This window comes from Lampetra planeri, chromosome 20 (genome assembly GCF_965212315.1).
Source record: "Lampetra planeri chromosome 20, kcLamPlan1.2.h2, whole genome shotgun sequence".
Lineage (NCBI taxonomy): Eukaryota > Metazoa > Chordata > Hyperoartia > Petromyzontiformes > Petromyzontidae > Lampetra > Lampetra planeri.
In genome coordinates this window covers 7,561,136-7,585,227 of record NC_136126.1, presented here as the reverse complement: position 1 = coordinate 7,585,227, position 24,092 = coordinate 7,561,136, and the positions used below count along the sequence as shown (strand labels likewise).

Here is a 24,092-nt window from a genome sequence, read left to right as displayed (position 1 = left end):
GGAAACACGATGTTTATCTGAAGCCTTTTGATCCTGGGAAGATGAAACAAACTTTCATGTCAGTGGGTGAGTTCAACACTCACTGCTACATTGTGAGGGAACTGAAAATTCCCATAACAGCGCCAGTCCAAAAGTAAATGCGTGGGCATGTGTAATGCAGACAAGTATACAATGGCCCTTTTATTACCACAACTTACACAGGATGGACTACTCTACTGTCCTATCTACTGACAAGACAAGCCCCTTCCACAGTGCTCATATGGGACTTGAAGGAGCACCCAAAGACTTTACGCAACAACTGGTGTGGATGAGACAGCACGATATCATGACCTACCAAACTAAACCAGACCTTCTTCTTGGTTCTTTCGGTAAAGTCACGTAGAAGGGAAATAATAAAATAATAAAAATAAAACATTATTAAATAATTCTCACGACGTTTCGGCCACAACGCAAGCAGCCGTCCTCAGGTGAAGACCAGGTCTGTCGGGGAGACAGCGTCTGAAACTGTCTTCCCGACAGACCTGGTCTTCACCTGAGGACGGCTGCTTGCGTTGTGGCCGAAACGTTGTGAGAATTTACACTATGAGACCTCCTTTACCAGTGGCAAAATAGAGTAATAGGTTTTACTATTTTTCAACTGGTACAAAAAACTGATACCTTTATAAGGTGTCACCTTTATAAGGTGTCACCTTTATAAGGTGTCAGTTTTTTGTACCAGTTGAAAGGGTAAAAACCTATTACTATGTCGTGAGAATTGTATTTCATTATGTTTTATTTTAATTATTTTATTATTTCCCTTCTAGGTGACTTTACCGAAAGAACCAAGAAGATGAATCCTTGCAGTCACGAAAGCTTTAAATCGAAATTTAAACCGGACCTGTTGCTGATGCAGTACTTTGTGTGGGGCTGTCTGTGTGTAAAACAATAAAATGTATGCCACAAAATTCACGACAAATATAATCACACCCGACATGTTGGCGAATCTCAACACGAGATGGATTGCTGATGCATGGCCGGTAGACATATGGAGGTTTAGAGGAATGAAACTCATGCGATGAAATCTTCATACTACCAAGTGTGTGAATGCTTGTATGTAACTATCTCAAACAGATGGATAATTATGGGTAATTATTTAACCTTAGTGAAGGTCCATTATTTAAATCATTCTAGAATATGCTAAGTTAATACGCATCAGCCAGTTGATGATAATAACAAAATAAAACAAAACACATAGAAACACTTGGAACAAGAGATGGATCGTATGACTGGCCCCTACTGGACATCTGTGAAAACGAGCGTGAAAACGAGAAAATAAATATTCCGAAAAAGATATTCTATAATAACTGATTGAAAACAGAAGATATTAATACTGCATTTAAAATATTTGTGAGTTGTTGGACAGCAACAGCAAAAGCAATGGCATATGAGGCCTTGATGACAATGCTGATGAGTGAGGATGACTAACGGTTGGCATATTGATGATCATGACGAAGATGGTGGGATACCAATGATCATGTGCATCAGAATTTGATGGGTTGAGATAACTACAATGATGATTATAGTTACGGACATGAAGGCGATTGGTTGGAGTGACCATAATGAATTGTGATTATGTCATGAGAGTGATGACGATGAAGGCGGCGGTGGTTTGTTACGATGATCATAATGATGACGACGATGATTCCGACGAATGCGGCGGTGGTGCCGGTAACGTACGAAGATGTAGTCGGCCCATCTCTCGCGTGCCGTGTTGAGGGCGCCCTGCCTGAGCTTCATGACGTACTCGTAGCGCGACGCCGACCAGTGCTTGGGGCCCACCTCGTCGAGGTACGACCTGCCAGGAGAGAGAACACACACGCAGCAGCGGCAGCCCCCCAAGACTCACACACAAAGCCAATGCTACAATTAATGGACTCATTTCTTTGTTGTGAAAACTTGTTTGTTCTTCTTGGTTCTTTCAGTAAAGTCACGTAGACGGGAAATAATAAAATTCCCTTCTACGTGACTTTACCGAAAGAACCAAGAAGATGAATCCCTGCAGTCACGAAAGCTTTACATCGAAATTTAACTTGTTTGTGATTTTTGTTTTAGTGCCATTTCTTAATTTGTTTATTCATTTTAGACTTTGCTTGATATAGGGTTTTAATTTGTTTGGTAGTGGCTGAATAAAAATGAAAGTAAAATTATTAGTGGTGGTGGGGGGTGTTTAAAACACAGACTTTTAGTAATATACATTCCTAATTTGGTAAGTTCATGTCTATGAGCAAATCACCTGGAATATGCACCTGACACGGTCAGATCTCAGAGGATAAGCAGAGTGAGCCTGGATAGTTCTTCGATGGGCAACCACTATGCGTAAAACAAGCCTGTCATAGGCTGCTGCGGTGCTACGTTGTGGGCAGCAGATTCTATTGTTGTACTGTACATCTATGCTCCCTGCCTTTACCAATCTGCACTTACCTGTGTGGTAGAGTATGGTGAAATAACGTCCAAAGCCTGCACTTCATGGGGATGCCCTTTTCCAGCAGTAGATTAGCAATAGGGCTGTACATGTATGTAATGGAACTTGCATAACTTGCTGTATTAGTCGACCGCACTATGATGCAACAGATGGTGCAGATGTTAGGTTGTGGTGGCTTGCAAAGCAGAAGACTGTCTTCAAATCCCGTTCCGTGATAAGCTCAGCTACTGATCACTCCAGGGCCATGACAATCACTACAAAGTCGACAAAGTTTGTCCTCTTTATTGATTGGCCCACGCCATGGGAATGTGAAATTGACACCTCTGCCTCACAGCTGCAAGCAGGATATGAAAATTGTCCCATGCTTATATAAGCAGGAAAACACTTTGTAAATGTGGATTTAGTGGAAATCTTTTGGGCTCCTACGTCATGGTTTATCTATCGCTATAATCTACACTGTTCAATCTACTAACATTAAAATCACTCTGAGATGTACGTGTAAAAGTAATTTCTTGAGTAATACATACTCTACATGTAAAATTCTGTAAATCAGAAGCACACTAACTTAGGTCCTATATCACCTACTCTGCTGACTTATCAGCCAGCGCTATCAGCCAGCGGGTATATAGAGTTCAAAACAAACAGATAACGTTAAGCCTGAGCCAAGAACTTCGGGGTAGACTCTCCCACCAAGGCAAACGACATCTTGAGCTCAGCATGAATGGGTTTCCACATTCAAATTTGGCTGTTTGTGTTGGTGCATGCACCACAACCGCAGTCATCAATACACTGCGATGCATTAAGCACTTGGAAGGAATTGTTTTGTTTCACGGATAAGGCTTTATTTTAAGGTAGACTTGTATACAAGGTGCAACCGCTTGCTTTGATTGGAGCAGATACTGTATATCTCATTCCAAGGCGAGTTTGGACTTGGCAAGTTTGGGTGTAGTGTTCCCATTATTTTAGGCAAGAATTTTAAATGCAGAAACGTAATACGAGTTTAAAAAAAAAGGTACCACCATACGGAACGCTACATGTAACATGCTACGGGGCATTGCGTGCATTCACCAAGCGAAAATGTAAACAGACTTAACCGATCCCTACTACTGCGCCCTCCTGAAATCGCAAAGACTCAGTGGAACGGAGCCTGTCTTGCCGCATTTTTAGCGGTAACGTCTGGAAAAATACCACCGTGGCGGCAGAGCCAGTCGCAGGCCCAGGGCCAAGCAAACCACCCGTCAAACAACTTGACGCGCCAGCATGCCCGCTTTCCCGGGAGCCGTGGTGGGCGCAGCAGGTCCTGGAGACGTTTTAATAATAACGGCGGTGTCGTGACACATCAGCTATGCGGAGGCACGGTTGCAACTTGCACGCAGCTCATCCAATTGAATGGAGCAGTCTGTTATTTGGCAGAGCAGGTATGAATTCGGGGGTTCCAGCCAGGACAGAAGAATGTCGTGGTGCATGAATGTGTTTACCAGCTTGTGCACATTGGGTGTAGCTTATGCAATGAAATGCCAGCATTGCATTGATTTCGTCCACGCATTGAAGCATCAAAGGTATTTGCCGTATCTTGTACGATAATACATATAAATAAAATTGAATGTGCATAAATGTATGCACTTCTTTCACACCGTACGTAGCCAACCGCGCTAATCAGGGGAGCGGAGAAGGACAACAAATTATCTGTATGGTGTATAGTGTCTAAATGCAACTGCATCTCATGACACTGCACACATCTTAAATCGAAACTTTGAAAATTAAATGCTGTAACGTTTGTAAACTTGCCTGCATGTTAAGCGGAGAGGTTAAGAAGTCGAGCTACTAACAAACTGGTGGAGAGTATGAAGTTAGTTTATTTTGACTAATAATGTGCACTTAAAATAATATGGGGATAATGAGAATAAATAGACAATGAGTTAGAAAAATATGCAAGCTTGTTATCAATTGTTACGGGTTTGTTTTAATGACGTGACAAAGCTTATCATTGATTGTGAGTTACATCACCACAAAGTTATTGTCAAAATTAAAACATTATGTTGAGTAGCATCAGAGCCATGTTAAGTCAACTCCTTCCACTGTTTTGGATTACTGGTGACAGTGCGCATACCTGGCGAAGTGGCTCCACTCCAGCCACATGTTAATCCCCACCACATTTTCTGTCTACTGCTTTTCGCAAACACAACCACAGGCACCGTAATTTTTTACGCATGACCAATTGTCCTTTTGGGAAAATGTACGCGAGGTTTGCAGCTGTGCATAAGGCAGCGAGTGCAACGTGGGAAAAGGCATACATTTGCCTTACGGTAATACATACCTATGGTAACAACAACAACAAAAAACAACCAATACAAAATCTGCAGGAATAGTAACCAAGTTATACAATACCTAATACTTTGCAGATTGTAAGATGTATTACAGGGCTTTCTAAAACGATAGAGGCTAAGTTGCCCGGATGACGACACACAGCTTCAAGTGCCGTGATCTCATCGTGGAAAGTACAAGCATAAATTGAATACTTTGGAAAATGCGAAATGGATATTTTCAATCCACACTTAGGCTTTCGCGAACAATATTCTCCATAAGAGAGGTTTTTGGGTTAGATTGCGTAAATATAAATGTGTCGTTCAACCCGCCACCAACCGACAAAGGCATTTAGTAAAGTTTGTCACGTAATCAAAACATGACAATTAGTTACTGTTGAGGCTGTGGCCTGATGAGGCTGGTTGTAATTACTAACGAAACGTCTTACTCGAATTGTAAATGTTGTGGGTTTACTCTCCAACACACCGGTGTGCTGTACGAGTAACGAATTGGCACTTTCTGTTTGCGTGACAAACCTCACTAATTAGCTGTGTCGGGTGGTGGCGGTGGATTTAACGGCACATTTAAATTTACACGATATAACCTAAAAAAAAAACCTCTATTATGAATCCACACTGGCCGAGCGATCGATGGGCGTTATGAAATGCAACGAGTGCCCGTTACATTTCATAGAGTGCACAAGTGACGCTTGCAAGTCGTGTTTGTTTGGCAAGAGCTATAAACTCAGCCACACACCTGCCTGCAGGCTGTCAGAGTAGTGAGGAATGTCACTTCTGGTATTTGTTGTCACTTATTTTGCGTTCTCAATGCGGTGGCTGCAAGGAAACTATACACTGTATAAAGTAGGGTCCCAGTGGTTGGTTAAAGCTGTGGTGTGAGATGTTAACTATCTCGCCTGGTATACAGGAGGTCATAGGTTCAATCCCATCCCTGACACCTGTATATTTGGAGTTTGCATGTTCTCCCCATGGTCGCGTGGATTTTTCTCCGTGTCCTCCGGTTTTTCCCTCCACATTTTGAAGCATGCGTGGTGTAGAGTATTTGGCTGCTATAAATTTCCATGCGATAAGCCACTTCGTTGAGCTATCATTTGTGGCCAGGTCACTTCTGAATAAGAATTATATAGCTCAGTGGGCCTTACTTGATAAAATAAAAAAGAGTTTAGTTAGTTTTAGCAACTGGACAGGCTTAATTCAGGACTTTACGCCATTATGCATTTGTAAATCTTCGTATAAGTAGATTCCTGCATGTCCTCTACAAAGTAACCTGCATCTTTTTTCTGCTTTAAAATATTTCTCATTGCAATCTGCTATATGCACGTAAAGCATTTAATATGTTGTACAGAATAAGCATATGTGTACACACACTTCTTCCAAGACTACTAAAATGTTGAGGCAAAAACTATTTAAAAAATAGCTGTAACACACAACAGGTGTTGCTGCAATCTGTAAAAAAAAATCCCATAAAACCTAGGTAAGCGATTTAAATCATGAAAATGTGTGCATTTTCCGAGTAATAAAAGCAAAGATCAATGGGCACTTTCTTTCTCGCAATTGCTCAAAAAATAACACTTAAAGGTCCAAGAATGTAATAAAAACAAACATTAAAAAGCACACAATTAAAGTGCGATGTTTTATTTTTAAATGCCACTGGCGCAGCAATAGGGCAGTGATAAGCACGCTGGACTATGAACCTGACGACAAAAGTGCGACCCTCACTGCGGATAATTTGTTTCATCTAAACTAAACTAAAATCATTGGCAATATCTGAAAGAGTCCTTCTGAGGCAACCTCCTGCACAAACCCCCGCTGACCTGTGTGGTGATGTATGGTCCCACACTGGCCATTGTGGTGATGTATGGTCAAACAACACCCACCACTGCAAGGAATGGCGAGGCCTTCTTCCAAAGCGCATTAAAACGACTTTATTTAATTATTTTCAACAACCTACACGTGGACACAAGTCCAATCGAATGATTGATGTAAAAAAAACTGGGCTTCAAGGTTAGTGTGATGGGGGTATCTTTTAGAATCTTGTTCTAAAATATAGCCGACCGACACCCCATCCGTGCACGGGCAAAGATATGCGTATGGCTTAAGTATTACGAATGGTATAGGTGGCGTTAGGAAGTGGTAAGGGTGTAATGGTCAAAATGGAGTGGTAAGTATGGTGTGGTGTGCGTGTTACAGATGAAACGGTGAAGCTGCTCAATTACCCTCCTAGGTGTGATGACCTCCCTCTCTCCTCTGGCCGTAGACCCCTCTCACCCGTAGTTTTCCGGGACCTTTCTGCTGCTTTAAAAACACAAAAGATGACTCTACCTTCCTTGAATCAATCCATCCATCACCATGTAGGCATCTCTAGCACACACTTTCTCTCCTGGTTCCACTCTTACCTCTCACACGGCACCTTCTGTTTCCATACTTGGACTGCCTTCCTCTCAAAAACCCCTGTTCTTTGGTGTCTCTAGAGGCTTCATCCTTGCCCTCCTGCTTTTCTCAAGGCATCTTCTCCCTCTTGGGCAAAATCATCGCTAATATTTACGCTGAGCACCACTTCTATGCATAAAAAATATATAAAATGAACCCAACCTCACTGTCCACTCTGATACCCTGATTTGACATGGTCTCATCTGACCTTTTACACTTCCGCTGCCCCAACTTCTTGTTCTGTGACAGTAATACTGTAATCGCACGCTTCCTTTCCCAAGCATGCCCAGGCACCACTCTTATGTGCGGCATCTTGAGATGCGATTGCATGAAGACGCTCTGTGAATACAAATAGTTATCGTTCCACGGTGGCGAGATGTAAACTACCTCGCCTGGTATGGAGGTCGTGGGTTCGGTTCGATCCCGACCCTGATGCCTGTATATTTGGAGTTTGGATTTTCACCCCATGGTCACGTGGATTTTTCTCCGGGTCCTCCGGTTTCTCCCTCTACATTTATAAACATGGGTTTAAGAGTATTTGGCTCCTATAAATTTCCACGTGATAAGCCACTTCGTTGAGCTTTCATTTGTGGCCAGCTCACTTCTGAAAAAGAGCTACATAGCTCAGTGGGCCTTACCTGGTAAAACAAAAGTGTATACACTTAGTCGTGGGGGTGCAGTTGTACAGACGGGGCGATACAAATGAGACGTGTGCAGGTCGTTTGTGGTGTGGGTGGGGATGTGGTGTGCTTGGAATTGATGGTGCAGTTTGGTGAATTGAGAGTGCATGAGGTGCACATGCCAAGCAGTACTCGGACACACATAAGCACTCACAGGGGCTCTGCCAAGGGCCTCCACTCCACGTAGTGGTACATCTTCTGCACGCCCATCAGCCACTCCATGAGCACCGCAGTCGTGTTGTCGATGTTGTGGTCCGTAGCCACCCTTGGGGACACAAACAAGGTTTAGGATTTTCACGTGGAGGACATTTAGGGAGACCGGAAGAGACAGTGACAAGTGACAAAAAGCAGAGGGCCTCTCCATCTGACGCTTGGAGAAAGGAAACCACAAAATATGAACACAGAGACCAGGGGACATGTGAGAGTCATAAGTATGTAATAAAAAAAGTGACACAGACGTATAATCCATCTCGCTTGCTCTGACCACAGAGGCCATGGTGTATGGGGTGTCTATGTTGTGTTTATGGTACGTGTGTGTGTGTATATGCTATGTGTACGTGAATAGATGTGGTGTGAATGGTGCACATATGGTATGCATGGCCTTTATATGGGAGGTATGGGGTGTGTGTGTATATATGATTTGGGTGTTCAATATTGTGTGATGTGCAATTTGGATATGCTCTCTCACCAGAGCACCATGCGGTCCTTGGGGAAGTCTACCCTGTGTATATATGGGATGTGGTGTGTATATGGGATGCGTGGTGTGTATATATGGGATGCGTGGTGTGTGTATATGGGATGCGTGGTGTGTGTATATGGGATGCGTGGTGTGTGTATATGGGATGCGTGGTGTGTGTATATGGGATGTGTGGTGTGTGTATATGGAATGTGTGGTGTGTATATGGGATGCGTGGGGTGTGTATATGGGATGCGTGGTGTGTGTATATGGGATGTGTGGGGTGTATATGGGATGCGTGGTGTGTATATGGGATGGATGGTGTATATATGGGATGCGTGGTGTGTGTATATGGGATGTGTGGTGTGTGTATATGGGATGTGTGGTGTGTGTATATGGGATGCGTGGTGTGTATATATGGGATGCGTGGTGTGTATATATGGGATGCGTGGTGTGTATATATGGGATGCGTGGTGTGTGTATATGGGATGTGGTGTGTGTATATGGCATGCGTGGTGTGTATATGGAGATGCGTGGTGTATATATGGGATGTGTGGTGTATATATGGGATGCGTGGTGTGTGTATATGGGATGTGGTGTGTGTATATGGGATGCGTGGTGTGTGTATATGGGATGTGTGGTGTGTATATGGGATGCGTGGTGTGTGTATATGGGATGTGTGGTGTGTATATGGGATGTGTGGTGTTTATATATGGGATGCGTGGTGTGTATATATGGGATGCGTGGTGTGTATATATGGGATGCGTGGTGTGTATATATGGGATGTGTGGTGTGTATATATGGGATGTGTGGTGTGTATATGGCAGTGTTCTTCATTGACTGTGGCCCCTGACGTGCCGCATCCCACAACACACGACACGTCCCCCCCCACCCCCATCATCATCAGCGTGCTGCTGTCAAACCCCAATGATTTAAAACGTGTGGAGGCCCTCACACCGATGATGTCTTATCGGTGAAAGTGGACCCCCCTCTGAAAATTATCGAAGAGCATTGATAGACGGTATGCATGGATAGTGCGCGTGTGTGTGTGTATACAGTGTTGTGTGATCGGCTCACTCCAGAACGCCATGCGGTCCTTGGGGTACCCTCTGCCGTGTACATATAGGATGCATGGCGTGTGTGTGTGTATGGTATGCGTTGTGTGTGTGTGTTCGTGGTGTGTGTATACATGGTGTGTGTGTGTGTGTGTATATACATGGTGTGTGTGTTCATGGTGTGTGTGTTCATGGTGTGTGTGTTCATGGTGTGTGTGTTCATGGTGTGTGTGTTTATGGTGTGTGTGTGAAAATATGGTATACATGGTGTGTGTGTGTGTGTCCATAGTGTGTGTGTATATATACATGGTGTGTGTGTGTATGTGTCCATGGTGTGTGTGTATGCATGGTGTGTGTGTGTGTACATGGTGTGTGTGTATGTATACATGGTGTGTGTATGTGTCCATGGTGTGTGTGTATGCATGGTGTGTGTGTGTACATAGTGTGTGTGTATGTACACATGGTGTGTGTGTATGTGTCCATGGTGTATATGTGTACACGGTGTATGTGTCATGGTGTGTATGTGTCCATGGTGTGTGTGTGTTCATGGTGTGTGTGTGTTCATGGTGTGTGTGTATGTATACATGGTGTGTGTGTATGTGTCCATGGTGTATATGTGTACACGGTGTGTGTGTCATGATGTGTATGTGTCCATGGTGTGTGTATGTATGGAGTGTATGTGTGTGTTCATGGTGTATATGTGTCATGGTGTGTGTATGTGTCCATGGTGTGTGTATGTATACATTGTGTATGTCTACAACACGGTACACGCGGTGTCCGCGCGTTCTCTCACCAGAGCGCCATGCGGTCCTTGGGGTAGTCGAGCCTCTCCAGGCAGCCCAGGGCGTAGGGGAGGCTCCGCGCGGCGTTCCTGGCGAGCAGCGCCACGAGCACGGTGGGCGCACGGGGGCCCGACTCCGACACGCTCCTCTCCTCAGAGAAGTAGGCGCCCGCACGGCCACGCAGCAGCACAAGCAGCAGCAGCAGGGGGAGCAAGCAGCGACACAGCATGTTGTGATGATAAACAGCAGCAGCAGCAACAGCGGCAGCAGCAACAGCAGCAGCAGCAACGTGAAGAGCTCACGGGAGCGCAAGGACTCCCCAGCCGACGCGGGTGCCACGAATGCCACTGAGGAATCGAATCGAGGCTGCGCGTAAATCGTCGCGCGCGATTCCAAACAAGCCCCCCCCCTCCCGTGTGCTGTTGAATGCGATGGGAGGGTTAGACGCTGAATCGATTCCGGCGACAATGGTTGTTTTCGGTTTAGGAGGAATCGATTCTGGTGGAGGATGTTTCGATTGCGTGCGCTTTGCGTGTATTGGATGGAGTCTCAATTGAGTGTCAATACAAATTGACTCGCCTCTCTCTTTCTGGCTTTCCGTTGATAAAATGCACCAACACTCGGTCTGGTGTTTAGGCCACCAAATATTTATTGATGTATTATCAGACAGTGTTTTTTTAGAGTTTGTCGTCAATTTTAATTAATCCATTCTGACCCAAGTGTTTTTTTAATGTTAGAGTTAACGGTGTAACTTTTTTTATTCAGTAAAGCCTAAACCTAATATGGTTTCAATTTGAAATAGAAAAAAACAATAGTTTAGTTAAGCAACCAAAAACGGCTAAATGCCCTTTATATATATGTAGTGGTGATACGCGCTGGGTGTATATGTCGTGTGCCAGCGCGTATGTACGGGTGTGTGTGTGGTGACGCGCGCTGACGGGGAGGAGCAGGCGTCAGTGCGCGGGTGGGGGTAGTGCTGCTGATTGGCTGTGTGCCGGTGACGCGCCCAGAGGGAGTGATCGGGTAGCAGCGCGGTGTGATTGGTCGGGGAGTGGAAACACGCGCTGAGCGGAACCGGATCGTAGGGATAGCGCGTGGGGATTGGGTAACTGAGGAGCGGTGCCGACGTTGAGGTCCGCATCCGCTCCGTCTCCCGGGAAGAAGAGGTATATAAGGTGATGCACAGAGGAGCAGGGGGGAGAAGTGGAACCATCTAAGAATGAAGACGAAGGTGCAGAGATAGAGCCCGGAGAGGAGAGTAATGGAGAGGAGAGGAGAGTAATGGAGAGTAGAGGAGAGTAATGGAGAATAGAGGAGAGTAAGGTATAAGTGTGTAGCCAGCGAGAGAGAACGGTCTACACGAGCTGAGTAATGTATAGTGTGTAGCCAGAGAGAGAGAACGGTCTACACGAGCTGAGTAATGTATAGTGTGTAGCCAGAGAGAGAGAACGGTCTACACGAGCTGTGTAATGTATAGTGTGTAGCCAGAGAGAGAGAACGGTCTACACGAGCCGAGTATGCATACGGTGTAGCCAGAGAGAGAGGAAGGTCTACACGAGCCGAGTATGCATACGGTGTAGCCAGAGAGAGAGATGCAAAGTCTACACGAGGCGAGTGGAGAGTGTAGCAGAGGCGCAGAGTCTACACGAGGCGAGAGAGGAGTGTAGCCGAGGCGCGGAGTCTACACGAGGCACAGAGAGCCAGCAGCACAGAATCCAGAGAGTCAAGAGAAGCGTAGGGTGAAGAAGAAGAGGTCACGAGTTGTACCGTTGTATGGTGACCGCATTGTGAAGAAGAGAGGCCACGCGTTGTATTGTTACAAGTCAAGATTTAATAAAAGAAGTGTGTTCCCGTCAAGGAGTTTCCTGCCGTCATTTTCCAATACTTCATATATATAAAAAACACAATTACCTAAAGTAAACAACGCGTCCTTCCACATATTTATTTGTCTTTACACGTTACAAACTGTTTTACAAACCAAGACCGGGTTCGGCTATTGCCCAGTGAGACACGATTATATTCCTTTTAAGGCAATGTTATTGACGGATGTGTTGCGTCTGTATGACACAGCTTTTCTCGAAACCAGGTAATAAATACTGCCTCTAATGCTGCCAGTTCATGTCTCCAACTTGCTTACGATGTCTAATCCACACGGGTTGCTTTGCATTTAAACTTTGCAATAGATCATTATCAGACGATAACCTCCCTCCTTTCCCATCGATGTCCAGCCACAGACAAAGCATCCCATCAGCCACACGGGAGTGCATCATTTCAGCAGTCCCTGGGATCAACGCAGCAAACCATAAGGCCGGTTTCGACTTTCAGCGTCTCATCAGCAAGCCAGACTTTATACTCTTAGGTTTTTTTTCGGTAAAGTCACGTAGGTAAAAAAAATAAAAATAGAAATAATAGAAATTAAATAATAAATCACGACGTTTCGGAGGCAACACAAGCTTCCTTCATCAGGTGTAAAAAAACACAGCCAAATAACTGTAATAGCCTCAAATCTAGAATTAAAGCCAGGCTTTCTTGAATCATATGCTGGGTGACTTTTAAAGGCGACGGGCGAGTGTGCAGGCCTTCATCTCGCGGCGCATAGACCATGGATAAAGATAATGGTAAACTCATTAAGGGGCCGTCCATAAATGACGTCACGCACCTAGGGGAGGGGGGGGGTCAGACATTTGTGACGATGTGTGACGAGGAGGGGGGGGGGTGAGAAATGTTACGTCACGTAAAAATGCGCAACTTTAAATAAATAGACAACACGTTCTACTTCATTAAATATACTTTTTAATAAATGTTTTCTCCAACAGCATCAGAGTACAGCGGCACATTAAATACGCACTACAATGACAATAGTTTAAAGCGATTTGAAGCATGTTTTATTTTCAAAATGGAAATATGGTTTGGGGGGGGGGCAGAGCTTTGTGACGTCATATTTGAGGGGGGGTCTGACTTTTTGTGACGCCGTGTGACAAAGGGGGGGGGGGCAAAAATCGTCTAAAATCGCGTGACGTCATTTATGGACGGCCCCCAAAGGAAATATAATGTCAAGCAGTCGAGTTAATTGATGAACCAGCACGAATGTCACTCCCTGAGTGCTCCCGTGAACTTCACTCATTGACTCATTGATTCCTCCGCCCATGTTGAGGTCTAAGAGATGGGTCGACCAGACTTACTCTTTGGTTCTTTCGGTAAAGTCACGTATCAAGAGAAAATAATAAATTCAATACTAGCATACGACGGTTCGATTGCAACACAAGCAATCATCATCAGGTATAAATGAAATAGAAACACAAATCTAGTATACTTAGAAATGTAATGTAATACTACAGAGAGTCGGATAACATAACAGTCAACACCCTACTTGGTTGATTACGTTCTTCCTGAGAACGCTAGCATTCTAGGGTGTTGACTGTTATGTTATCCGACTCTCTGTTGTATTACATTACATTTCTAAGTATATTAGATTTGTGTTTCTATTTCATTTATACCTGATGATGATTGATTGTGTTGCACTCGAGGAGTGGCGAGATCGCCACACACACGGGGGAGTAAGACTTGGCACCGTCGGCCAGCGGTGACCAAGCGCGGAGGAACGACGGGCAGCGGTGGAGCTGCAGTGAGGGCAGCGGTGGAGCTGCAGTGAGGGCAGCCGGAGGACTGCACAGGGGATCTGCAGAGGTGTGGAGGCTCGGGAGCGAGAGCAGCTATGGAGCTGCCAAGGGGAGAGCTCTGAGCGAGGGCCGTGTGGGAAAGGTGTAAGAACCCGAATAAAGGACAACGGAGACAGACCCAGGATCGAGTCCTTTATTACACTGGTGTCAGAAGTGAAACGGCATGTCAAAACAGCTCAGAAGAAAGAATATTCGTGCGCCATCATCTGCTACATCATCCGATGACGACGACCTTCCTCGGGCGGTCGACCTGCCTGCGATGGAGGAGGAGATCCGTGCGGGAACAAGTGCGGGTCCGGGAGTCCAAGATGTCGCCGCGTCGGTGGACCCGTCTGCACCAGAGGACGCGGATTGGCGATGGAGGCAGATGGCGGCGCAGCTGGAGACGCTGAAAATCGTGCTCGCGCAATTGTGCCAGCTCGTCACGCCGAGGACTGCGTTGGGGAGAGCCGATGGAGGTCCGCAGGTCGCTGCCTTGCCTCTGCTGTCGGCGCCATTGGCCACGCGGCAAGAAGACGCCATCTTGGGCGTGGCAGGAGAAGAACGGCGGGAAGCCGCCATCTTGCGCTCTCCGCGTCGAGAGGCCGCCATCTTGAACACGTTGCGATGCGACGCCATTTTGAATATGCCGCCTGGTGAGTCATCGGCTGAGGACGGTGCAACAAGGAGTCGCAGTCGTCATCTCACGACCGTCAAAGAATTCTCCATCGGGGGCGATTGGAGTGCTTTCGCCTGCAGATTTCTGGCGGCGGTACGCTCAGCAAGGTGGACGGACGCTGAGGCATTGGAGGTTTTACCGACTCTTCTCGATGACGAGTCGGTGAGATTCTTCCGCTCCATAAAGGCAGAGAAGAAGAAAACATTGAGAGGAGTTTTCGACGAGATGGCAGATGCATATGAGCCACCGGATGATGCTCATCGCCGGTTTGTTCAACGTCAGCGAGCACCCGAGGAGTCGCCGGTGGCATACAGGGGTGCGGTATTGGAGTTGGCCATGGCTGCATACCCGGAGACGGAGCCTGACCTGCTCGAACCTCTCATCTTGGGTAAGATGCTCGAGCTGTCTCGGGATTTGGGGATTCCTATGCCGGTGTGTGGCCACGAAAAGCTTACGTCCCGGGCGGTCGCTAAATGTCTTGATGCCCAGTTCAACCTGCGCCGTTGGAAGCAAGTCACGGCGTGGACGGGGGGGCCCATCGTCGAGGGAGGTGCCGCGGGTTGGGATCCCAAGAAGGCGGTGTACGTTCCTGACGGGGGGGGCCCGCAGGAGCTGACAGCCGCCTCTGCTCAGTGGTCGGCCTGCAGTACGCCGGGGCCGCGATCTGCGCCACCGCCACGGGAGCGTCGGGATGGGGTGCCTGCGGCGAGGCGCAACAACATCGACTGCTTCCGCTGCGGCCGTAAAGGCCATTACGCCAGGGACTGCTGGGCCTGCGTCCCGGGTCCGCCCCAGCAGGAGGCCTCGTCAGCGGACGTGCCACGGAAGGATCCTCCAGGACAGACAAGCCGGCCGTGACATTGCTGGAGACAGGAGACTCTGCTCGGGGTGTGCCTACCACGGCTGCGGGGACTCCGAGCCCCGCCGCTCTTCCGACCCCGTCGCAGACACGATCGCGACGCACCCCCGACGCTGGGCCTTCAGGGACACGAGACCGGGACGTTGACGGGCCTCCAATAGCGACAGGAGGACTTCATCCTGTCGCTCCTAAAACCCCGTCACGTACCCGGTCTGCAGGAGGGCCGCCACCCGTCCGGGACGGACCGGCGACCCGAACGCGCTCAAAGTCCCTTACATTTCGTTAAATTTTACTGTTGTGTTTTGTTGTTGTTGTTATATTTATTGTATGCTTCGTTGTCCTTGAATGTGTGATGGTTGTGTTCGCTCGCATTACTTGTCTCGTTATTGTTCAGCCGAGGTCGGCTGGATTTTCTCTACGGGGGAGGGTGGTGTAATGCGGGCGTAAACGGCTTCTCGGATATGACGTCATGGGGGGGAGGAGTTAGGTCACGTGTGAGAGAGGGGTGAGGTTTTAAGGGAGAGACACCGGAAGAGACGGGGGAGTGTGGGAGACAGAGTTAGAGTGAGGCCACGCAGGGCGGAGGTCGAGGAGTGGCGAGATCGCCACACACACGGGGGAGTAAGACTTGGCACCGTCGGCCAGCGGTGACCAAGCGCGGAGGAACGACGGGCAGCGGTGGAGCTGCAGTGAGGGCAGCGGTGGAGCTGCAGTGAGGGCAGCCGGAGGACTGCACAGGGGATCTGCAGCGGAGCTGCAGAGGTGTGGAGGCTCGGGAGCGAGAGAAGCTATGGAGCTGCCAAGGGGAGAGCTCTGAGCGAGGGCCGTGTGGGAAAAGTGTAAGAACCCGAATAAAGGACAACGGAGACAGACCCAGGATCGAGTCCTTTATTACACTAGTATTTAATTTATTATTTTCTCTTGATACGTGACTTTACCGAAAGCACAAAAGAGTAATTCCTGCAGTCACGAAAGCTCCAAATTAAGTATCGACCAGACTTGTTTAGTCTCAGCTAGGGCTGAACGATTTGGGGAAAATATCTACCTTTAATTGCGATTGTTCTAACATATATTGCGATTGCGATTTGATTTGCGATAAAAAAAATTAAAGTCAAGCTTCAGTTCAATATTCACTGTGTAATAGATTTCAAGCATGTGATGGAGCATTACCACATGATACCATCAAAATATGAACTGCTCTATATATTCTAATTTAAGGATGAAAACTTAAAACATATGAATTGCTTCCAACATGCATTTATTAAAATGTTTTCATTTAAATTTAACAATCAAACATAGAACAATTATTAAGTTAAATAAAGTAATAATACAAAATAAAACCATTCCAATAAGAAAGTAATAGGACTTTTCAAATCGCAGCCTTTGCGATTTGCTAATCGCATTGTTTCAAATTGCGATATCGATTTGAAATCGATTAATCGCTCAGCCCTCGTCTCAACCACACTCTGAACAAACGCCCCCAGTTCACAGCACGCGTCTTTCTGCTCCACTGTAGAATTTCCCTCCCCATCGCCGTCTCTCTCCTCCCAATCTCAATGAAAGAAACGTGTTTACACCTCTTATAACAAATTTAATGGTGCTGTTTGTTTCTGGCCGCGTGACGTTCTGGGCCTTTTCTCCGCACCTGTGTTTTAAGATAACGACACGGATGTATCGGGGAGAATCGATGAGCGCTTCAAAGTTCATCAGATTCCTCCTCGATACATTTTCTGATTCTGACATTTATTTATTATTTGGTACTTGCTTATATTTCTCTATCTTGGTGTTATATCGGATTTTTTTAAATTGTTTATGTAACTCGGTGACCCGCCCCTATTGGTCATCTGTGCAAACGAGCTTTATAGCTCATCGGATTCCTCCTCCAGTATAAACATTCCGATTCTCTGTATCTGCCGTGGAGTGGAATCCCCCATACGGGGAACGCTGTGGTTGCGGGACTCGCCCCCCACCCCCCACACGCACACTGGGATATACAGGGGCCGTCCATAAATGACGTCACGCGATTTTGGACGATTTTTGACCCCCCCCCCCTCGTCACACGGCGTCACAAAAAGTCAGACCCCCCCCCCTCAAATATGACGTCACAACGCTCTGCCTCCCCCCCCCCCCAAATTTATTTTTAAAAATATGCTTCAAATCGCTTTAAACTATTGTCATTGTAGTGCGCATTTAATGTGGCGCTGTATTCTGATGTTATAGGAGTGTTGTTATATAAATCAGGGTTGTTATAACAATTCTATATTATTTTTCGATTTAAAGCTCGTTGTGGCCGAAAGATCATGAGAATTTTATTTGATTATGTTTTATTTTTATTATTTTATTATTTCCCTTCTACGTGACTTTACCGAAATAACCAAGAAGATGAATTCTATATTCATTTAAAGTTGCACATTTTGATGTGACGTCACATTTCTCAACCCCCCCCCCACCTCGTCACATATCGTCACAAATGTCTGACCCCCCCCCACCCTAGGTGCGTGACGTCATTTATGGACGGCCCCACACGATGGTGCAGCAGGCGCATCTACCGGTCGTCTCGGTCAGCCAACCCCTGGGCACCTGCTGGGTCTGTCCCGAGACCTCCCTGCCAGCAGCGAGCCTTTGACACTCCACGTGGCCTCTAAGTGCACCTGGCCTGGCACCAGGCGCCGTGGTGACGTCACCGCCACTAAGTGGCGCACGGCGGGTATTGGATGTCGTCATAGGACTTTCGTGACCCACTCTAGCCACTAGATGCCGCTGCATTAAAATTAAAATAAACCCTCGCACTCGAATTACAGGATTAGAATTGCCATGTTTATTTCGATTATGTTATTTGTAACGCGACCGGAGAGAGAAGATTTTGCTGTTTTTTCTTGGATTTTTCTGTTGTGCGTAGTCACTTTAAGATGTTATTTGTTCATGTTTTTGCTTGTTGCGGTTGCACCCGAGTCAATAGCCGCATGGCTCACAGAGCTTTACCGAATAAATGAAACTGAAACTGAAAAGCGATGACGTCACGCCGCCCCTCTTTCCGCAGCGACGTCATAGGTAACAGAGCCGCACGCGTGACGTCATCGCGCCACCGTTGTGTGCGCGATGACGTCATTTTTCTTTCGCGGCGTGTGACGTCACGCCTTCGCGAGGCATGCGCGTGTCTCCGTAACCTGCGGGTGATCAGAATAGTGATTGTAGCAAAGTAGTCGTAGCGTACTTCATATATATTTTAAATAGAACGTTGAATTTCGTAGTACTGTTATAGCGCTTGGGAAACCTAACTTGTAACACTGGCGCGAGTGTGGAGCCCCCAGGGGGCCGTGGTTGCAGCCTGACGGAGCGAGTGGGTAGCGAGTGGGCCCCCCAAACTACCAGGCCACCACCAACAACCACCAAGCCACCAACAACAACCACCAGGCCACCAACAACCACCAACAACAACCACCAAGCCACCAACAACAACCACCAGGCCACCAACAACAACCACCAAGCCACCAACAACAACCACCAGACCTACAAAAACCACCAACAACAACCACCAGGCCACCAACAACCACCAAGCCACCAACAACAACCACCAAGCCACCAACAACAACCACCAAACCAACAACAACCACCAAGCCACCAACAACAACCACCAAGCCACCAACAACAACCACCAGGCCACTAACAACCACCAACAACAACCACCAAGCCACCAACAACAACCACCAGGCCACCAACAACAACCACCAAGCCACCAACAACAACCACCAAACCAACAACAACCACCAAGCCACCAACAACAACCACCAAGCCACCAACAATAACCACCAGGCCACCAACAACCACCAACAACAACCACCAAGCCACCAACAACAACCACCAAGCCACCAACAACAACCACCAAGCCACCAACAACAACCACCAGGCCACCAACAACAACCACCAAGCCACCAACAACAACCACCAAGCCACCAACAACAACCACCAAGGCCACCAACAACAACCACCAAGCCACCAACAACCACCAACAACAACCACCAAGCCACCAACAACAACCACCAAGCCACCAACAACAACCAACAACAACCACCAACAACCACCAAGCCACCAACAACAACCACCAGGCCACCAACAACCACCACCAAGCCACCAGACCACCAACCACCCAACCACCAAGCCACCAACAACAACCACCCAACCACGCCGACTAGGTTGGAGGTTGGAGGAGACCCACGGTCGTTGTGTTAAACATTCACAACTCGAGGACCGCTGCTCTCATCGTGATGATGTTGGGGAACGCGACGACGGCTCCAGCTGCCGGCGGCACTTTGTACATCCTGAACCATCCCAAGGTGCGCGCGGTTCACTTGTGCCGAGGATAAGAACGGGGTCCGAGTGTATTCCAAGTTAATTGCTGTAATACGGGGGGATGTTGTTGTTGGTCAGATCGCGTAGATATCTAAATGTGTCGTTAAACCCGCCACCACCCGACACAGCCAATTAGTAAGGTTTGTCACGTAAACAGAACGTGGCCAATTCGTTACTGGTACAGCACTACACCCGGTGTGTTGGAGAGCCAAGCCACAACATTTACAATCTGAGTACGACGATTTTGTGGATGATATTGGTCGCGAAAGCCTGCGTGTTAAACTGAATTTCTGTAGTTGTGATGGGTTGAGTGATTACCTGAAGTGACTCAATGGTTGAATGATTATAAGTGAATGAATGGATCGAGTGATTGCAATTTAATGAATGGGTTGAATGATTATAAGTGAATGAATGGATCGAGTGATTGCAATGTAATGAATGAGTTGAATGATTAGAAGTGAATGAATGGATCGAGTGATTGCTATTTAATGAATGAGTTGAATGATTAGAAGTGAATGAATGGGTCGAGTGATTGCAATTTAATGAATGGGTTGAATGATTAGAAGTGACTGGTGTGGCTGTCATGAACAATTGAGTGACATAATGAATGGGGCGAGTGGTTGGAATTGACTTAATAAATTGGTTGATTACATGATAGATGAATGTGAGTCGTAAAAAGTGATTGGGTTGAGTGTAAGTAAATGAATGGGTTGAAATGCCACTGTAATAGTTGCATTGATAGATGAGAACTTACAGAATGAGTGGGTTATTTTTTCACAATATTCTTATTGATTATAAGTGAATGGATGAATAGGTTCACTAATCCAAAGTGAGCAGACTAGTGTTTCACAATAAGTGAATGACCTGACTGATTGACAGCGATTGAAATGTTGAGTCACGAGTAGTGAAAGAGATATTATAAATTAATGAACAAGTTTTGGATTAATTAATGGAATGCATTCATTGGTGGACTTTGATGGGTTTTCATGAGCCGTGATAGATGGAAAGCCGGTTTGCATACCTGTCACCCCCCTTATCAGTGGCTACCTTATAACAGACCAATTCAGACCCTTATAAATCTCAACGTTCATCCTACAAAGTCCCATCACAAGGGAGAAACACAAACACATTGCCAAACAAAAATCCCTGTATTGAAACGGCTGTATGGACCTGAAAACTCAATTTCCCTGTACAAGAATACGGGTAAACCGTATGGGTTCACAGGTATGGGTTGGTTTTAACTTTGTGAAGCTAACCAGCTATAAATTGAGCACACTAGCACTGCAGGTGATACATTCATGTTAACTTCATTGCCTCTCTGTGTCTGCAGTACAAGGAGCTCCTGGACTTGAAGGTGGCCGAGGAGAGCGAGGCATTCACGACGCTTGTCGTTTACCTTGACCTACTGGAAGGTGACTCAAGCAACCAGATAGTGCGGAATTAGTGTGATTAGTGCATTAGCAGTGGTGCAAAAGCACAACAAACAAAAGACTCAAAAACACATTCGTCAATAACACAGCCCGAAACAGGAACATTATAGAATGGGCAACATTTCGGGTAATGGCCATCCTTCATAGCGGAGAGATGGAGAGGCCAGATAGATTGAACAGTCGTCGGAGACTGCACAATAGTAAAAATGTGACCCTGTTAGATATGTTTGAAGAATGTTTCTTGATGAACATTCTAGGGACAAAAGTTGTTGTTGCCCTTTGCATCATCTTGGGATTGGTTCGCATGTCGACAAATTATATTGCCTTGTCGAGTTCCATTATTTATCTGGGTTGACGCAGCCTGTCACCCCCTTTTGGCTGATAATTTGAGCGCCGCCGAATGAGCATTACTTGGTAGGAAGTCAGCAGTGATTCTTACATGGATAGCCTGGCCCCTGCCTTGGAAATGATGTTCATCAGAGGGATTGCCTCGTAAAGATGAGCACTGCTTGTTGATGACCTAATCACCCCGCATGTGCCCTATCTCATCAGATCTCAGAAGCTAAGCAAAATCGAGGCTGGTTAGTACTTGGATAGGAGACGATTGGGGGTTATCAGATGTGGTACCAGGGGCAGATATTTGATTGTTATCCCCTCGTATATATGAGGGGGATTCCCCATACTCCTATATCCTCCCTTGTGCCAAACACTCATCGTAGGTATTTATTAAACATCTCAATGTGGGAACTTCTTAGAAATAAGTATTCAGACTGGGTGAGAACTTCCTCAGTAAAGGGCATCATTATTATTATTGTAGTCAATTCATCACACTTTTCAGTACGTGAGGACACCTACTTCATGAGGCCAGGGTGTATGCAGAAACGAATCTGAAAGCACGTGATCCCCCAAGCCGCTGCTGCGATGATGACCGGAGTTTGCGTGATGGTTTACACCCCTTGAGACGCGTGGTGAGAGACGTGGTGAGGATAACAGCTACAGGCAGCCAGGATGAGACGTGGTGAGGTTGACAGCTACAGGCGGTCAGGATGAGAGACGTGGTGAGGTTGACAGCTACAGGCGGTCAGGATGAGAGACGTGGTGAGGTTGACGGCTACAGGCGGTCAGGATGAGAGACGTGGTGAGGTTGACAGCTACAGGCGGTCAGGATGAGAGACGTGGTGAGGTTGACGGCTACAGGCGGTCAGGATGAGAGACGTGGTGAGGTTGACGGCTACAGGCGGTCAGGATGAGAGACGTGGTGAGGTTGACAGCTACAGGCAGCCAGGATGAGAGACGTGGTGAGGTTGACGGCTGCAGGCGGCCAGGATGAGAGACGTGGTGAGGTTGACAGCTACAGGCGGTCAGAATGAGATACGTGGTGAGATTTACAGCTACGGGCGGCACGTGTTTGCAGTGCGCTGCTGGACGGAGGTGAACACGGCGGCGTCGCACGAGCTCGGCCTGCTGTACGTGACGGGCCGTCCCGCGGCGGGAAAGCCTCTCACCGTGGTGCTGCCCGTGTCCTCCCAGGCCTCCGTCAGCCACTGCCGGCAAGTCACAGACGCCTAACACACAAAATTCATCTACGCTCGAGGTGAGGCATACGACACCAATTCATGGACACTGCTGCCATTGCAGGATTCACGAGATCATGAAGCACACGTGCGTGGGCACGGAGCCGGCAAGCGTCACTCTGGCCATCGCGGAGAGCGATTCCACGGTGGTTTACTACCGGCTGACGGACGGCCTCGTCACGCCCGAGCCCCCCGACTGCGTCGAGGACATGGACAACAAGCAGTGGAGGCGGCGCCGACGACGCCAGCAGCGCTGAGGCACACGCCCAGAGCGTCGCACTCGCACGGACATTGCCGCGGTGGGGGGGGGGCGGATCCGCGCAACCCGGTGTGACGCGCGCAGCGACCGATTTGGCGCCGACGTGGGTGCGGCGCTGGCGGGTCAGAACGGTCGCCAGATCTGAGCGACCCACATCCAAGGAGGCTCAACGGCAAGCAAAATTGGACCTGCATTAAAGAGGCGTAAAACCTCCACGTGTCACCGCACCCAGGGATGAGCCATGCTTCTGGATTTTAAGAGCAGAACAGAGGCAGGGGGTTTCACTGTGGTCTCGCGGATACTGAGGAGGCAAGGGTAAATAATAGACTCGTAACGATTCAACGATTGAAATCAGTTTCTTATGCTCGCGATGCAGTCAAAATGATGCATTGAGGAATCGACTATGATTCGTAAGCATTATGCTAATGTACTTTTAGGTTCGAAGAAACGGAACATAAACGATGCAAAACATGCAAGAAATAAGGTGCAAATGAGACATTACTAACAGGTCAAATAAAGGAATCAATTCGTGATCCCACATTTTGAGGGTTCAGTCTCCAGGAGGGGAAGTTAATCGTTGGATGCCCAGTAAATTGCACTGACCGGCCCACTATTGCTTTTGAATTCTGCTGATATCCTGTCACGTTTGAATCCACTGCCACATCAATTATTCCCCAAAAAACTACTTCCTAGAGAATACTGAACATGAAATTGTTGATTATCAATTTTTCAATTAGGCTACGCTGTTTAGCTATGTTGGACATATTGGTTTACGCAACTGTATAACTGTATTCAACTTTCATTTTCTAATTGTTTCATGTTTAAGCACTGAAGATGCTTGACAAATGTTTACGATAAACTCACAGCTCTGTTA

The 24,092-nt window shown here is 47.0% G+C and overlaps 2 protein-coding genes across 2 annotated transcripts in view; one reads left to right on the top strand and one right to left on the bottom strand.

Annotated features, from left to right (window-relative positions):
• LOC144724382 (procollagen galactosyltransferase 1-like) overlaps positions 1 to 10,775 on the bottom strand; it is a 33,299-nt gene extending 22,524 nt beyond the window's left edge. The window contains exons 1-3 of the mRNA XM_078603467.1: positions 10,420 to 10,775; positions 8,050 to 8,160; positions 1,717 to 1,834 (exon numbers count right to left, since the gene is read on the bottom strand). Of these exons, the coding sequence (XP_078459593.1) occupies positions 1,717 to 1,834; positions 8,050 to 8,160; positions 10,420 to 10,637 (447 nt within the window). The 5' untranslated portion in view covers positions 10,638 to 10,775. The remainder of the gene's footprint in view (positions 1 to 1,716; positions 1,835 to 8,049; positions 8,161 to 10,419) is intronic.
• A 7,924-nt stretch (positions 10,776 to 18,699) lies between these two features.
• On the top strand, positions 18,700 to 24,092 carry TSEN15 (tRNA splicing endonuclease subunit 15). Its single transcript, XM_078603466.1, has 4 exons — positions 18,700 to 19,939; positions 21,286 to 21,367; positions 22,800 to 22,935; positions 23,024 to 24,092. The coding sequence occupies exons 1-4, from the start codon at positions 19,871 to 19,873 to the stop codon at positions 23,214 to 23,216; spliced, it is 480 nt and encodes a 159-aa protein (XP_078459592.1). The 5' UTR covers positions 18,700 to 19,870; the 3' UTR covers positions 23,217 to 24,092.